Source organism: Globicephala melas, chromosome 11, assembly GCF_963455315.2.
Source record: "Globicephala melas chromosome 11, mGloMel1.2, whole genome shotgun sequence".
NCBI lineage: Eukaryota > Metazoa > Chordata > Mammalia > Artiodactyla > Delphinidae > Globicephala > Globicephala melas.
In genome coordinates this window covers 3,959,583-3,977,482 of record NC_083324.2, presented here as the reverse complement: position 1 = coordinate 3,977,482, position 17,900 = coordinate 3,959,583, and the positions used below count along the sequence as shown (strand labels likewise).

At 52.1% G+C, this 17,900-nt stretch overlaps 1 protein-coding gene across 2 annotated transcripts in view; it reads right to left on the bottom strand.

Annotated features, from left to right (window-relative positions):
• The window catches only part of FGD5 (FYVE, RhoGEF and PH domain containing 5), a 123,159-nt gene that overhangs the window by 57,350 nt on the left and 47,909 nt on the right, over nucleotides 1–17,900 (bottom strand). For both annotated transcript variants that reach the window (XM_060307223.1, XM_030840855.2), the window contains exon 3: nucleotides 9,090–9,222. In XM_060307223.1, the coding sequence (XP_060163206.1) occupies nucleotides 9,090–9,222 (133 nt within the window). The remainder of the gene's footprint in view (nucleotides 1–9,089; nucleotides 9,223–17,900) is intronic.

Genomic DNA, 17,900 nt, shown 5'->3' with positions numbered 1-17,900 from the left:
GGCTCATCTTTCATCCCAGCTGTTGCCTCTGTTCCCACAGGTGGCAGAGGAGGGATGAGGAGGGCAAAGGAGAGGCAACACCTGCAGGACAAGGGGGGAAGAAGGAGGGACCAAACACAGCCCCTCCTCCCCTCCTCCCCCAGGACCAAGTGGTAGGCTTCGCTTCCTGCTGACATCCAGCCTTATTCTAGTTCCTGAGCACAGGCTGGTGTGAATCTGGGTTTGGCCCAGATACTCTAGAAAACTTTCAGTTGCAAAGAATCTTTGGTTCCGGATGCAGTTTGTAATAGAGGACAGCCCGCTATCTTGGAACACCCCGCGTGAGGCATCAGGAGACCTGGCGCCTACTCCTGACTCTGCCGCCAACGTGCCAAACAGCCACGAGCGAGCAGCGGCCTCTCCAGGAGCTGCAGTCTTCCCTCCCGTGAGACGAAGGGATCTTGTGCATCACAGACTCCACACCCAATTCCCTCTGCCCCCGGCCCCTGGCAACCACCATGCTACTCTCTGCTTCTATGACTCTGACTGTCTTAGATCTCTCCTGTAAGTGGCATCAGGCAGTATTTGGCTTTCTGTGACTCCCTTGCTTCACTGAGCACCATGTCCTCCAGGTCTGTCCATGTTGTACCACGTGACAGGATTTCCTTCCTTTTAAAGGCTGAATAACATTCCATTGTATGTGGAGACCACACTTTGTTTATCCATCCATCCCTCGATGGACATTGAGAGGGTAGATTTCATGTTAAGTGTTCTTACCACAATAAAAAAATAAAATGAAGTGACCTCTAAATGCCTCTGTCAGCTCTCTCAGCTTATAGGAGCCTGAGTGTGGTGGTAACTGTGACCAGGCCAGCTCTCACTGAACAGGCCAGCACACGGCTCGTACGAGACACAGGCTTCCTGTCCTCAGCATCTCACTTCAGTTCGGGAAAGGACCAGCCACAAGTCAAGAAGCCAGTCGGTGACGCGGCTGCATGCCTTCATGCTGCCTGCTTTGGCCTCCCACGTACCCTCTCTCTCCTTTCTACTTAGCCGCATCCTACTCTCCTTCACAGAGCACTTATGCCTCACCTCCTCCTGGAAACCTCCCTGATTGTCCTGACTTTTAAGACTTGGGATAGTCACACTGCTCAGGGTTTAGGTCACAAAGCTGAGGCCGCCATGGCTGCCCCATAATTGTTCCATCTCACGAGCAGCCTTTGTCTTGTAAAAAACTGTCAGACGTAACCCTCATAAAAGTGTATAAAATGTAAAGTTTAGAGATTATCACATAAGGAGCTTTCTCAGTCTCCAGCCTGACAGTAAGTCCCCACGGTCAGGCACCCCAGAGAGCTGGGGGCGCTGTGGGTGCTCCATACAGACTGGACGGCTGACATACAGACCAGAGTTCAAACCTGAGTGAGCATATGAGCCACCGCGGGGGGATCCTGTAAACATGCAGATCCTGACTGGACAAATGTAGGGGGGCCTGGGGTGCTGCTGGTCCACATGTCCAACTCTCAGCAGCAGGGCTGTAGACCAGGCACAGAGAGCGACTATCACGAAGCTGGGAAGGAGAAAGTGAGGGCGAGTGTGACCCTGTGGCCCGAATTCTAAACTGGTCAAAGGGGCACGTTTGAGGGCTTCCCTGGTGGAGCAGTGGTTGAGAATCTGCCTGCCGATGCACGGGACACGGGTTTGAGCCCTGGTCCGGAAAGATCCCATATGCCGCGGAGCAACTAGGCCCGTGCGCCACAATTACTGAAGCCTGCGCGTCTGGAGCCTGTGCTCTGCAACAAGAGAGGCCGCGATAGTGGGAGGCCCGCGCACCGCGATGAAGAGTGGCCTCCGCTTGCCGCAACTAGAGAAAGCCCTCGCACAGAAATGAAGACCCAACACAGCCAAAAATAAATAAATTAATTAATTTTTTTAAAAAAGGGGGGGCACATCTGAGACTTGGCAGAGAGGAAAACCAGCCACAGAATAAGCTCTCACGGGACCAGGGTATCCCAACGGCCCCCATCCCCACCTTCTTGGCTCCTGACAGCCTCAAGCCCTCCAGGGCCCTGAACAAGGGGTGTGAGACAGGCGGGTACCCAAGATGCCTCCCGGACCTCTGAGCTCCAGTTTTCTCCCTTCCCTTTTGGGTTCTGAGAGTCTGCACCCTCGTCCTCCTCCACTCAACACTGCCTGAAAATGTCTCTGCGTTACTCTGCTGAACTGCTGTGCCCTCTGCGTGGCTGCTGTGGGGCTGGTGACAGGCAGGCTTGGTTCCCCACTCCGTCCCTCGCTGTGCACTGTAAATGGTACAGGACCAAACGAGTGTTTTTGTTTATTAAACTGTCGTTCATCGAAGTTTGTTTTCCTTACTTAAACGCAGGAACTGAGTCTAAATGCATTCACTTACTTATTCGTTTTTTGGAGGATATTTACTCAGTACTATTTTATGTGCCAGGCAGCAGGGACGTAACTGTGAATAGGACAATCATGGTCTCTGCCTTCCTGGAGCTACTCTGAAAGGGGAAGGCAAACAATATGCAAGTAAGCAGAAAAATAAAGAACATAATCACAGCTTGGGATAAGCATGAGAAAGGAAATGACAGGAATGAGCAGGGTGAGCAGGGGAGGCCTCTTTGAGGAGGTGACATCTCATCTGAGACCTGCAGCCAGCAGTGCAAAGGGCAGGAAGAGCATCTAGAGTGGAAGCAAGTGCAAGTGCAAAGGCCCTGGGGTGGGTTTACAGAACAGACTGATTCGTTCTGTAGCCTTCGAGGCTGAATTTCATTTGATCCATAATTAAGACATGGCAACAGAAGATGAAATGCCAGGGATTTAAAATCTTTCAAATCTGGTGCCAACCGCCAGAATAGCAAACTCAAGTGGAGAAGCAGGCGGGCGGGTGGTGGGGAGCATGGGAAAATGGCGAGTTCAACTTGGGATGTGTTGAGTTTGAGGTGTCTGCAGGGCTTCCAAGAAGGGCCCCAAAAAGCAGTTCGTAGATGGAGTGCAGGGTCGCAGGGAGGGGTGGGGCAGAAGGTCGGCTCTGGGAACACACCTGAGAAGGGCTGGCCGCTGGCCCGGAAGGGGCTGCCTAAGCAGAGGACACAGGAGGATAGCGGGGCTGGAGGAACCCAGGCCCTGGGACGTCAATGCCTCACATGGAGGCGTGGGCAGAGAGGATGGTCAGGGGAGTAGGGAGAGAACAAGGAGAGAACGGAGCCAGAGAAGCCGAGGCAGCTCCCCGGGAAGGGAGACCACCAGAGCGTGGGCTTGGGATCTGAGGTGGACAGTGTGCAGGGCGAATGACTGCAGCAAGGGGGGCAGGACAGCAGGGAGGAACATGTCTGTGGGCGGAGCCAAGTCCTGCAGAACCCGTCCAGCCCACCCCCTTCTCCTCTGCTCCCCCAACGCTGACCTCGGCTGTATAGGCTCATTCCCACCACCCGCCCCGCCTCTGCGCTGCTGCTCCTGGCCCGGAATGCTCTGTCCCTAGACCTTCCCGTTTCCTCCTCCCTCACAACGTTCAGCTCCCTGCTCGAAGGGTGCCTCCTTATCACAAAGGCCTTCTCTGGGAAACTGGAACCCACCTGCATCTCTGGAGGGAAAGTCAAATGGGGCAGCTGTAAAATAGTATGGCAGTTCCACCCCCAAATTAAAAATAGATTGACTATGTGATCTAGCAATTCTACTACTGTGTACATAGACAAAAGAATTGAAAGCAATGTCTTAAAGAGATATCTGTACACCCATGTTCACAGCAGCCTGATTCATAACAGTGGAAAAGTGGAGGCAACCCAAGCATCCATCGATGCAACAACACGTGATACGTACACATAATGGAATATTATTCAGCTTTAAAAAGGAAGGAAATCCTGACACCTGGAACAACATGGGTGAACCTTGAGGACGTTCTGCTAAGTGAAATAAGCCAGACACAAAAAGACAAATACTGTACGATTCCACGCATGAGAGCAGTCAAAATCACAGAAGCAGAGAGCAGAGCGGTGGGTGCCAGGAGGACTGTGGTGGGGAGTTGCTGTCTAAGGGATACTGAGCTTCAGTTTGGGAAGATGAAAAAGTTCTGGAGATGGGTGGTGAGGATGGTTGCACAATAAGGTGAACGTTTTGTTTTTCTTTTTTTTAATGTAAGTTTACTGTTTTCTCTCTCATTTTTTTCAATTTATTTATTTATTTATTTATTTGGATCTGTTGGGTCTTCGTTGCTGTGCGCGGGCTTTCTCTAGTTGCAACGAGCGGGGGCTACTCTCCTTTGTAGCGTGCGGGCTTCTCATTGCGGTGGCTTCTCTTGTTGCGGAGCACAGGCTCTAGGCGCAAGGGCTTCAGCAGTTGTGGCACGCGGGCTCAGTACTTGTGGGACATGGGCTTAGTTGCTCCATGGCATGTGAGATCTTCCTGGACCAGGGATCGAACCCACATCCCCTGCATTGGCAGGCAGATTCTTAACCACTGCACTACCAGGGAAGTCCCAACGTGAATGTTCTTAAGGCCACTGAATGTTCTTAAGGCCACATACTTAAAAATGGTCAAGATGGGGCTTCCCTGGTGGCGCAGTGGTTGAGAGTCCGCCTGCCAATGCAGGGGACACAGGTTCGTGCCCCGGTCCAGGAAGATCCCACATGCCGCGGAGCGGCTGGGCCCGTGAGCCATGGCTGCTGAGCCTGCGTGTCCGGAGCCTGGCTCCGCAACGGAAGAGGCCACAACAGTGAGAGGCCTGCGTATCGCCAAAAAAAAAAAAAAAAAAGGTCAAGATGGAAGATTTTATGTTATGTGTAATTTCACAAAATTTTTAAAAATGGAAAAAAAAAAAAAAAACCCAGCATTCTCCAGCCTCCCTGTCTAAGTTTCCTCCCTCTCCTCACCCCCAGTGCTCTGTCCTCCGCCACCTTGGTCTGCTTTGTTTGTTCGTTGTTTATAGCACTTTCACCACCTAAACCCACCTTGGGAGTTTTCTGGATGATTGTTCATCCCCTTCTAGAATGTAGACTCTAGCAGAGTCTTGACTTGTGGCTGCTGTATCTTCAGCCCTTAGAAGGGTGCCTGGCACATAGTAGGCGCTCAGTAAGTACTCAGTAAATAAATAAAATTCTGTTGAAGAAGAGGAGGGACGGGTGAAACTGGGTGAGGACACAGAGAGAAGAGGTGCAGATGGGGGGGAGTTCACATCGACAGGAGAGTGTTTTCTGGGAAGGAGAACAGGCTGCAGGAGAGGAAGCTGCAGCAGGTTTGGAATGGCCTCCCCGGGGCCCAGAGGAGCGCGTGTCTGCAGTGGAGCCAACGCGCAGCCGGAACGGGGGTTCAGGGTCTCCAGCATGGAGAAGGCACAGTGTGACATTTAACACAGGCTGGAGACTCGCCCAGTGGAAATGACCAGGGTTCAAGTGGATCCTTGTTTTTGGTTTGGTTTGGTTTTTGGCTGTGCCACACAGCTGGTGGAATCTCAGTTCCCTGACCAGGGAGGGAACTTTCACCCTCGGCAGTGAAAGCACAGAGTCCTAACGAGTGGACCGCCAGGGAATTCCCCACGCAGATCCTTTAACCCAGGCAGATGGTCAGGCAAGGCCACAGGTGCAAGGCTAGGGTCACGAAGTCAGCAAGGAGGCCCGGGCCAGGCCGCCAGGACCTTGGGTGCAGCCAGGGAGGGGACGTCCTGAGTGGGCGGGGACCAGGGAGGGCGTGAAGGCAGGATGGGTCTGCTCCAGGGGACAGGGCTGGGCTCAGGGGTGGACCCGGCCAGGAAACAACGTCCATGGTGACAGCGGGAGCCCGGCCAGGGAGGAGGTAGCCAGGAGGGGCTGCCAACTCCTGGGCTGGTCTCAGGGGAGCTGGTATCTCGCCTGAAAAGTCGCCATCAGCCTGAAAACCGGGCGCATTGTCAGGGAGGGGCAACTCGCCAGCCCGCCTTTGAATGTCTCCTTTCATTGCTAGATCTATTTTTAGGTCCCTCTTGATTCTCCTTTTTTGCCCCCTCTTTCCTTCAACCCACACCCTTTGTACGTCTGCGAGTGGGAGAGAGAGAGGTCAGACAGGTGGGTGGACCAGCTGGGCCCAGCATCCTGTCCTGCTCCAAAATCCTCTCCCCTCCTGACTCGGTCACCCCAAAACATCTGGGAAGGGTGGGGCTCAGCACTTTTAATTTATTGTTACATAAACCATATCACACTGAAAGAAGGGTGGGGCTCACCACTACACCCCCAAACACGCCTCCCAAGGCCCCGGGGAGGCAATTCTATGATCACGCACACTTGGTCCAGGTCTGCCCCTTTGAGACGGTTGGAGATGGTAATCTGGGTCCCACTTCCCCCAGGACAAGACGGAGGCGAGGTCTGCCTTTTGAGAAACAGAATTTTCGGAGAGAATGGAAGGCAAAAGAATAAGAAGCAAATGCCCCTCCTCCCCACCCCTGCCCCACCAAACCGTCTGCAGCAGAAAGGAGCCAGGAAAGATTGCTCAGTCCGGAAAGCTCCCAGCGATCTGGGAGCCCTTCCACCCTGAGGGCTGCCAGGGAGTGTCTGTAACAGACTGGGGCAGGGGATTTAGCAGCAGGTATGAAGACTGATTGAAACTGCAAGTGTTCTCGGATCCCCTCCTGGGATCCACCCTCTGCAAAAACGTGTGTGTAAGGAGGGGTATGAACAGGTGCCCTGCAGTGCTGTCCACTGGGCAGAAAAAAGAGACATTGTAAATGTCCCTCAGCAGGGGGAGGGCAAAGTAAATGACAGCACATCCAGACACTGGAATACTATAGGGCAGGAAAATATTAAGTTAGAGCTCCCTGTACCGATGTGGGAAGATCTCTAAGATACTAGTGAATGAACCCGGCCGAGTTACCCCTCCACCCCCGTTTCTTATAGTTTGATGTGGTTTACGGAAAAAAAAAAAATCAGAACTCCACAAACAATACCATCCATTTTCCACGCATAATGATGATATATGTAGGTGAATACAGGGAAAAAGTTCTAGAAGGATACACACCAAACTGCATACCGGTTACGTCCATAAGGGCACAAGGACCAGGAATGAGTGTCCCAGGGCACGGAATCCTGCCCCGTGATGACTTCATACATGATGAGGACCATCTAGCACAGCACACCTCGGGCAAAGAGAACCTGATTGCTAAAGGCCATTTTACCTCTGCTACATCATGAAGGCCTCTTAAGGAGGAAGAGAGCATGGTGGGGGGTCGGGGGTGGCAGTCAGTCCGCTCGGCAGCTGAAGAGGCTGGGCTCCCGAGACTGGACTGACCTGCCGTGAGGAGTCTGGACCCACACTTCTCCCTCTGTGCTCTCAGGATGACAGGACCGTCCTTCTCAGGATGGGAAGTGACCAGCCAGTGGTAACACAGCTGGAGAGGGAGATGCAGGTGGTCCCAGAGGAAGGTTTAACAGAGAAATCAGTGACTGGTCGGAAATCATCACGAGGTACAGAAAGTTGCACATGGGCCCCACTGCCCTCTCAGCCCTTCAACTCTTCTGGGCCTGGGATCCAGCCCCAGCTCCCAGCTTCAGAGAAAGGACCAAATCCCCGATGACAGCTATGTCTTTCTGCTCCCAGGCTCCATGACCCCAGGGATGCCCAGAAAAGCCAAAATCATCTCTAAATGGGCACCACTCACTGAAAGCTTGCCTCCCTTGTCACCCTCTCCCCACTCCAGGAGCCAATAGCTTCTTCTTGGGTGAGGGGAGGAAGTGGAGAGATAAGAGGAGGCTACCGGGACTGCAGTGGAAAAACAAACAAACAAGACTGGGTTTGGAGTCAGACCCGTTTTCAAGTCCAACCCCTTCAACCACTAGCAGTGTGGCCTTGGGCAAGTTACTTAACCTCTCTGAACCTCTGTGTCCTCGACTGCAAAACAAGACAACGGTACCGGCTTCAAAGTGTTTGTAAGGAGTGAAAGAGCAGACGAGGAAGCTGGGAGTGCCCAGCAGACAGCTCGCCATCTAGAGAGGGAAGGGGAAGCGGGTGCAGACGAGCCGGTGGGAAAGCCCCCTTCACCGCTCCCACAGCACTGTGTATATGGGCAGACAGGAGAGTGAATTTTTAAAAGAAATCGAGTGTACGAAACGAAATCAAAGACACGCCCATTTATAAAATGCTTGGTAGGGGCCAGGCACCTGTACCAAGTGCTCCCACAGGAAGAGTCTGTAATCAGAGGGGCCCACCTCACCTAAGCTGGGAGGGGAAGATGCCCAGAGTGGGAGACAGCCAGGAACAGGGGCCCAAGGGCACTTCCTCTGCCACCCCGGCCCCTCCCTGGCAGATGGCAGACGGGAGCGGGCCCGCGAGATGGGGGAGGGGGAGAACTTCAGGCTGGCCTCAACCTTCCGTGCAGCTGGGGTGTCCTCCTGGTCTGAATTCCTGGCCCCCAGCACCTTGTGTTGTCTCCTGGGTGACACTAGTAACAGCCATGTGGCACTGGGCAAGTTCTTCCGCTCTGACAGTTTCTGCAAACGGGAAACACGGGAGACAGCCCGTGCCTCCTGGAAGGGGTAGGGAAGGACGAGATCGGCCGAGCAGAGGTAACCACGTCACACCCAATGCCCGACACCCAGTGCGAAGGTCTGGGCCTCCACTGTGACTTGGGCCGCAACTCGCCATCTGCCTCCAGAGAAGTAACAGCCCTTCTCTGAGCCCCGCCCCCTCAGCATCACTGCAGGGAACGGGGACACCAGCTCTCATTCTGAAGTTTTCACTTCACGAAACTTGCTCATAACCCTTTTAACTCATCTTACCCTCACAATTCCCACTTCACAGACGAGGTAACTGAGGCTGCCCAGGGGACCAAGGTCATTGGAATCCAGCCCTGTTTGGATTCAAATCAGGCGGCTTTATTCCGCTTCATCCCCAGGCTTCCTGGGACCCAGGAGGATGTCAGCAGTCACCCCCGCAGCATCAGCGCCCCCGTGTCTGCCACGTGCCTTCAGGCCGCAGCCCCAGCCGCCCTGTGACTCAGCCTCTGCATCCACCTTGGCGTCAGCTGTTTGAAAACAGCTCCCTCCGCACGGAGAAGGGAAGGAGTGGACCCTCTCTCCACTTTCACATCTCTGACGCCCACCTCCCACCGGCCCCCGGCCTGGGGTGGGGAGCCCTACCTTGTGGGTGAGGCTGGGGTCTCTTGGAGCACTGTCCTCCTCCTCCGAGCTTCCCCGCTCTTCATCCGACGTGAGGTCCTCCTTGGGGGCCACTGCCGAGATGGGACAGACCTTATAGGGCTCTGTGTAGGCGCTGGGGTCAGAGCAGAGGAGAGAGAGGGTTAGAGCTCCCTGTCCAACAAAGGGAAAGCGAACAGGCCAGGGGCCCTACTAATGTCATGAGCCGTTAATGAGTGCTCTGTGCTTCCATGAGGACCCAGAAGTGAATAAGAACCTCCTTCCTGCCCTCACTCCAGCCAGTCTGTTCTCCTACTAGTTCCTTGAACATTCCAAGCTCTTTGCTGCCTCAGTACCTTTACACATGCTGTTCAAGACAGACTTGTCTCCCTTAGACACGAGGTAGGCTGTGATGCTGAAGGAAGGTACAAATAATTACTATGAGGGCAAGAGATGTTCATTCTGATCAGTCTGGCAGTCTGGACTGGCCTGGTTGGGCGGCAGGGTCAGTCCTCAAGGTGGCCGTGTCCTCTGGGCCTGAAGAAGGGATGCAATGATGTGGCAGACAGAGTCTGGGATGTGCATTCGAGCCCCTCACCCGAGCCCTGCTGCCAGCCAGATCATGGACAAGACACAGCTCAGGGTATCCGTTTCCACCTAGGCTACGCTGGAATAATGATTCCTATTCTCATTTTCTTGGCAGATGCTGTGAGGATCAGTATGTAGAAAGCTTATTCAGGTGTGATAATCTCATATCTACATAACTATGACTATTGTGTAGCCAATGTCATTAACTGATTAAATAATACATTCATTCAATAAGTATTCATTGATTGCCCGCTTTATGCCCGGCACACAGCTAGGCAGTGGGTAAAACACCGGTGAATAAAGCAGATATGGTCCCTGTCCTCAAAAAGGGAAAAGCTAATATATGATCATACATTGTGACACGTGAAGGAGAAGGATGTGCTCTCATAGACAGTAACAGGAGGGGGGCTGTTGAGATAGGTCAGGGAAGGCACCTCTGAGGCTGAGATCAGAAGGAGGAGAAGGAGCCTTGCGATAGGAGGGGAAGTGTTCCAGGCAGGAAGCAGCACGTGTAAAGGCACCGAGGCAGCAAAGAGCCTGGCATGGGACATAAGCCGACCTAGAGCACAGGAACCCTCCTTTCTCTGCCTTCTAAACCTTCCTCACAGAGGATGCTCTGGCCCCATCACAACAGCCTCCTTGCTCTGCTCCTTGCTCCCAGCCTCCCTCTCCACACAGCACAGTGATTGTTCTGCAACAGAAATTGGGCCACATCCCCTTCTTACTCAAGAACCTTCAATGGCTCCCTCCTGCCTTTGGCAATGTGGTCCCAGACAACTTCTCACAAAACTTCTCTTCATGCTAAAAATCCAGGCATCTTATCTTATTAAATTCTTATCAAATACTGATTCCTGCCCTCTGGGAAGGATGGATGGATGGATGGATGGATGGATGGATGCATGGACAGACGGAGGAGGGGCGGCAGGGAGGGAGCCTCCATCCTCTGGAGTGGCCCTGCCAACTCTAGCCCAGGCCTTTGGCGGGCAGGTGCAGGGCCCTTGCCTCAGGTCTGGTCCAGGCAGGGGGAAGCATGGCCGGGGTGGGTACATCAGGAGAGGAGAAACTGAGTCTTGGGCTGCAGTGCAAGTAGAGGCCCTTCTTGGAGCTCCTTCCTGACTATGATAGGAGCCAGACCACGGACACCTCTCTCCAGAACACCTGGAGCCCAGGAAACAAGGGTCCACCTGGAGCAGAACGGGCGTCCCCTGGTCCACACACTGGCGAAGAGGCTAGAAAGATCAGCAGCCTGTTCCTGCCTGGGTTCTTGCTGCATGTGTGTGTGTGTGAGTGTGTGTGTGTGTGTGTGAGTGTGTGTGTGTGAGTACGAGTGTGTGAGAGTGTGAGTGTGTGTGTGACAGTGCGAGTGTGTGTGTGTGTGTGTGTGTGTGTGAGAGAGTGGTGAGGGCTTGGAGCTGTGCACTTGTCTGCAGAGGCACAGCCCTGATCCAAGCTGCGCCACAACCCGCTCTGCCATCCAACTGCACACCCTTCTGGCCACTCCTCTTTCTTCCTCTTTTTCAAGATTTACTTTGTTCTTTTCTTTCAAACTACGAGAGCAAACAAGTACTCTGCAACAAGCCATATACCATGGAGGTGTACAAAGGCATGCGAGAGCCTCCCCTCCTGCTGGGGCCACCAGTTCCCTCCTCTAAGGAGCTGTCCCCTGGCCCAGAGGTCAGGAACGCTGCAGCTGCTGAGGGAGCTCAGAACCATGCTCAAGAAAGTGATGGCGTGGACAGTCTCACTGAGCTACAGCTCCCCTCCCTCCAGAGCTGTGCATGTCCTCAGACAGGGAGCCGAGCCCTGCTCTCCCTCCATGAGGAATGGCCACATTAGGCCCCAGCAGGAGCCTATTAGGCATGTGAAGGATGGCCAGGAATGGTGAGGCAGGGAGCAGTTAACTGTGCCCCAGGACCATTCCTCCTCCTTATCAAGGAAAAGCCCCGGGACCATTCCTCCTCCTTATCAAGGAAAAGCAGGTATACGGCAGGCCTTTCCTAGAACGTGCTGTGAAGGCGGAAAGGATTCCCAGCCAAGCCTCCCGCCGGGTAAAGGGTGTCTCCATCCTCCCAGGCAGCAAGCTGGAAACCTGAGCATCTTCGCACAGCCAGCCACTGCTTGAATATTAAACCGCTCCCAAATTCACCTTCAAATCTTCCCCGACTCTGCTGGCATCTCTATGACAGTCTGGTGGTCCAAGCCATCTCTTGCCTGGATGTCTGTAACACTTGCTTCCTATTGGCTCCCATTCCCCCCGACTGCCCTCCGATCTGCTCACCCAGCGGCCAGAGGGACCCTCTCAAATCCAATCTGATCTTGTCACCGTCTTGCTCAAATTGCTCAGGGATATTCCAGTGCTGTTGGGATTTGGCCCCAACAGCCCAGCCTGCCAGGCAAGGCTCCACTCAACCTGGGGCTGGGGAAGTGGGCATCCTTGGGCCCTGATGCTGCCATGAAGTCTGCCCAGCATCAGACTCCACCAGGCATCCAGGGGCTCTGCCTCAAACCAGGCAAGGGCTGGATTCCTCGGAGCAGAGCCATGGGTGACACTGGGGAGAGATCTCATGGACACCAAACCTCCGGAGAGGCGGAGAGGCTGGCTCAAGGTCACGGGGCAAATCTGGACCAACACCCATCGCTTCGGAAGATGCCCCTGCCTATGCCTGATCCCACTTTAGAGACATGAAAACAGAGGCCCAGTCGGGTTCCCTCGGTGCACTGACGTGCGGGGTTGGGTCTCAGGTTGCAAGGGCAAAAGGAGCTTTGCTTTTGTTGTCTGTGCTCTTCTTTTATTTCCCTTCTGAGAAGCAGCAGAGTGCAGCGGTTAGAGCTCACTCTTGGGTGGGACTGCCTGGGTTCAAACCCTGGCTCGGCCACTTAATGGCCATGTTTAACCTCCCTAAGCCTCAGCAGTGCCCAATTCACTGAGCTGCTGGGAGGATTCAATGAATTAAATAATGTAAGACACTCAGAACAGTTCCCAACACTTAATAACTCAATAAATGTGAGCTCTCCTCCTTACCAGCTTGGCCTGGCTGTGCACGGCTGTTCCATTATTGACCGACTGTTGTCTAATGTCAGCTCGTTTTTAACATCTGAACTATTCTGACCTCATCCTGAGTGATAATACCCATGAAGTCACAGTACGTATTCTTCTAACACTTTAAGATAAACCACACAATAATTAACCTATAACACGTTTGACTAAAATGATCTTGCCCTCCATTGAAGATGCACAGACCTTAGAGACAAACGTGGTTACTGCTGACCCACCAACCATCTGTCCTCAATCCAACCTTAGCTTCTGGCTAGAAATGTGGCTCAGGCTCTTTTTATTCTCCTTCTTCCTCTCACTTGTTTTCTAGAAAGATCTAAAAGGGAAGTCAGGAGACAAGGGTTTGGGTTCTCTGATGATATTCTGGCTCATTTATTTCACTGTCCTATTGAGGGATTGTGAGCACAGCAGACGGGGACAAACTGCCATTAAAAACATGCTTTCAGGGCTTCCCTGGTGGCGCCGTGGTTGGGAGTCCGCCTGCCGACGCAGGGGACACGGGTTCATGCCCCGGTCTGGAAAGATCCCACATGCCGCAGAGCGGCTGGGCCCGTGAGCCATGGCCGCTGAGCCTGCGCGTCCGGAGCCGGTGCTCCGCAAAGGGAGAGGCCACAACAGTGAGAGGCCCGCGTACCGCAAAACAAACAAACAAACAAAAAGCATGCTTTCACAACATAAAAGAGCAAGTATAATCCGAGGCCTTAACAGATTCAGTGGAAGCTATAGTGACAGACCTTATATTGGACCAAAGTCATTTGTTAAATAAGCAAATCAAGACAGAACTGCCTCTATAGACCCCTGATGATATTTGCTACCAGGCTGATCTTCAAATACAGGGGAAGATAAACATCTCCAAATGTTTTCTTAATAACTTCTGCCCAAATGCTCTGCCAGGCCCTGGAGAACTCGTGTCCTGGGTGTGTAACCACTTCCTCCCTCGGAGGACAGACTGGGAACCCTCACATAGCCCATCCATTGCCCTAGTCTGTCAACATAAACCTGTGAGGTGGGTCCTCTACACAGTATGCCCTAAGGAAGGCTGCAAGGTCTGTATTTTCATCTATCTGGTTCCTATCTGCTTGCTTTTTGGTCATTCAGACTCTGTACTGTAGGTACTGGTAATACAGTGGTGAACAAACACATTGTCTGTTCTATGGCCTCTCCAGCCAAAATGCCCATTATAATCATAACTAGGTGAGGTGTTGTCTCTAGACACCTTTTTTTTTCTTTTTTAACATCTTTATTGGAGTATAATTGCTTTACAATGGTGTGTTAGTTTCTGCTCTACAACAAAGTGAATCAGCTATATGTATACATATATCCCCATATCCCCTCCCTCTTGGGTCTCCCTCCCACCCTCCCTATGGTCACAAAGCACCGAGCTGATTTCCCTGTGCTATGTGGCTGCTTCCCACTAGCTATCTATTTTACATTTGGTAGTGTATATATGTCCATGCTACTCTCTCATTTCATCCCAGCTTACCTTTCCCCCTCCCCGTGTCCTCAAGTCCATTCTCTACGTCTGTGTGTCTAGACACCTTCTTTGAATATACCAATAGATTACGTATGAGAAAGCCCTCTGATCCAAAACCTACCCGTCTACTCACTCACCCATCTATACACTTTTCCATCCACTCGCCCATTTAGCCACTCCTCCCTACCGCCCTCCTCTCCATCCACTCCTCTACCCATTCATCTATCCAATTACCCATCTACTTAGCCATCCATTGCTGCATCCATTCATCCACGCACCTACCTGGCCAGCCTTCTATCCACCCACTCAACTATCCAGCTACGCAATCATCCTTCCTCCCATCCATCCACTCCCTCACTCATTCAACAAACACAAATTAGCACCTACTTCAAAGTGCAAACACAGGGAGGCCTCAAAGATGATTAAAGCACTCTCCTGGCCTCACAGAAAGCACAGTGCAAAGTATTAGTTAAGAGGATGAGCTCAGAAGTCAGAACACTTGGTTTGAATCCCAGCTCTACCACTTCAAGCAAGTTACTTCAACTTTCCATGGCTCAGCTGTTGTTTTTTTTTAATCTGTAAATCAAGGGTAATGACACATGCTGGGAAAACAGACAAAATGCCACGTGGTCAGCACTGTAGGTTTAGAGACCAAGTGGTATAAAACTTTGGCATCAGATCAAGGAGAGTCACTGGGTGACCTTAGGCAAGCCACCCACCATCTCTGTTTCTTATCTGTCAAGTGGGGATGGCTGTATAGGTTCATTGTGGGCTTCAATCATGATAGTAAAAGTAGTCATTGCCTAGAACACAGTAGGTCCTTTTTGGCCAGCCTGCAGAGGGGCCAAGTTCTAAACCCCCAGACTAGTCTTCACAGAGCTGGTCTCCCTCCCTCTGGGTTGACTTGTGCTTTAAAGGGAACATAAATTACAGCTGCCCAGAACTCGTGACCTTAAACGACCCTCCAAATGAGCACAGTCCTTTCCAGCAGCCTAGAGTCATAAAAGGACATGTGCACCCACATGCGGGGAAGAGAACTTTGTAACCTGGTCCAGGGCTGTCCGGCTCTGCCCATTAAATGCCGTCCCATGTGACACTCACTGGGAGCCATAACCCTGAGCACAGCCAAAATGGCCTCATAACTCATAAAAAGGGAACGCTTTCCTCACTGGGAGCCCTTCAGTGGGTGCTCTGGCCCCTCGCTCCACCCTTGCCGGTGCAGTGACATATGCATGGAGGAGGCCAGATTGCAGATGTAACGTCCTCTGGCTCCTCTGAGATAGGCTGGGGTCTTCCCGGAGCTCGCCAGCTCGGCGGGAGGGGCAGGGAGGCCTCGGGGCTGTGATCTCTGGGAGCTGGAAAGTTTGAGATGGAGGAGACAGGAGGACAGACTTGGTCAATATGACTATCCTAATTAATTAGCAGGGCAGCTGGAAGAGCATGGAAGTGGATGGAGGAGAGGGCTGGGCGCGAAATCAGGGATTTCCAAATCCTCAGACATTTCATCTTGTCCTGTGTCTCCTCCCCCATCCCTCAGCACCTGCAGAGGTCACTCAAACGTCCCTCCAGACCTTCCCCAGGTGGCATCTTCTGCCCTGATATTTCCTCGTCACTCAAAACTGACCCCTCACAGATCCCCCTCCTTCAAAGGCACATGCGATTTTCCTGGATACCACCCGCACTGTAACTGGGAACTTTCAATCTCAGACAGTGGAAACTGCCAAGAAGATGGGGGTCAGAGACGGGGGAGTCCTGCATTCACTGCTAACCCACTGCATGGTCCTCCTGGTGGGTCTCCACACCTGTAAAGTGGAGACGGAGAATAAGACACCCACAGACGTGAAACTGCGCGTTGAGACCGGACCACATGCATCCGATGGCCTGGGGGCCAGGCTCTGAGAGCAGCTGCTGCCTGGAGTCTTCTCCTCTCTGTTTCATTCCTTCTTGGAGAGAATGCATCTTACACCCAGGGTCAGCCAAGGGATAGTGCTTGTAATGCTTCCCAGAAACATGACTGAAGGAGAGGCTTTTTAAAAAATTCAATTTCCATTTTTCACTAAGTAAAAACAGAAGTGCATCCCTGCTCTCTGTCCTGTCACATCCACACCTCTCTGCTTAAAGCACAGCCTCAATGGTTTTTTACAGGGATTTGTTTTTTTGTTATAATAGCTTTACTGATATACAATTCATATACCATAAAATTTACCCTTTCAAAGAGTACAATCCAGAGCTTTTTAGTATAGTCACAGAGTTGTGCAACCATCACCACTATCTAATTTAGAACATTTTCGTCACCCCCAAATGAAACCATGTACCATTTAGCCATCAATCACATTCCTCCCTCTCCCCAATCCCTGGCAACCACTAAATTACTTTCTATCGCTATGGATGTGCCTATTCTAGACATTTCATATTAATGGAATCATACACCATTTGTCCTTTTGTGTCTGGCTTCTTTCACTCAGTACAATGTTTGCAAGGTCCATCCGTGTTCTAGCATCAGTACTTCATTCCATTTAATGGCCAAATAATATTGCACTGCATGGCTGTGCCACATTTTGTTTATCCGTCCATCTCCTGACGGACAGTTGGACTGTTTCCACTTTTTGGCTTGTATGAACAGTGCTCCTAGGGGTATTCATGTAGAAGTGTTTGGGGGGACATACATCTTCATTTCTCTTGGTATACCCAGGCGTGGAATGGCTGCGCCATGTGGTAACTCTACGTTTGACATTTTGAAGAACTGCCAGACCATTTTCAGCCGCACCATTTTGCATTCCCACTGGCAGCGTTGAGGGTTCTGATTTCTCCATATCCTCATCAACACTTGCTATTGTCTGTCTGTTATTTTAGCCTTCCTAGTGGGTTTGAAGTGGTTCTATAGGGATTATCGAGGAATTTTGTTCTCCTTGATTACAATTCAGCCTCCTCCCGCCCCAAACAAACACTGCCTGTTTCCTATTCAGAGAGAAACTGTGACTATGAAGGCTTTCTTTTCAGAAAATCAGTTGAGGTTCAGAGGTCCAGGGAGAAAAAATTAATACTTTTGGGAGATCTGCAGAAGCCTCATGAAATGACAGACTAATATAAAGAGGTAACATACGAGAGAAAAACCATAAGCCACAGTCCCAGTCTCCCCAGTGTAATGGTCTCTCTGACCCCGGCTTCAGTAACAGTATCTGCCTCATGCAACTCGGGCCACCAGCGAGGACAGCAGAGGAAGAGTCCTGAGCTTCTGGCCCTTAGCAGCAGCCACGCTGTTAGCACATGGCCCTGGCCCTGCTCTGACCACTGCCCCCAGCACTGTGGCCCTCTCTGGGGCCACAGGAGAGGATAATGTTAAAGGGCACAGTGTCAGAATTCCACCTCCTAAGGTCAGGACCAGCTCTTCCACTCATCAGCCCAACGACCCAAGGTCAGCTGCTTACCTGCCTCAGTTTCCCCATCTGTCAAATGGAGATGATACAGCACTTACTCGCCCAGGGTTTATAAGACGGTGTGTATGAATGAGGCGGGTGGACTGCTTAGCACAGTGTCTGGCAGGTGGATTGACTACAATCAGTGTGAGCTACAGGCCAGAGACGAATTAATCAGCCAGAGCTCCTCGAGGTCTCACAGAGCTGGGTTCTAATCCCACCTCTGCCACCAGCTTGCTGTTGACCCTGTGTGGGCCCTCTCCTCTCTCTGGGCCTCAGTT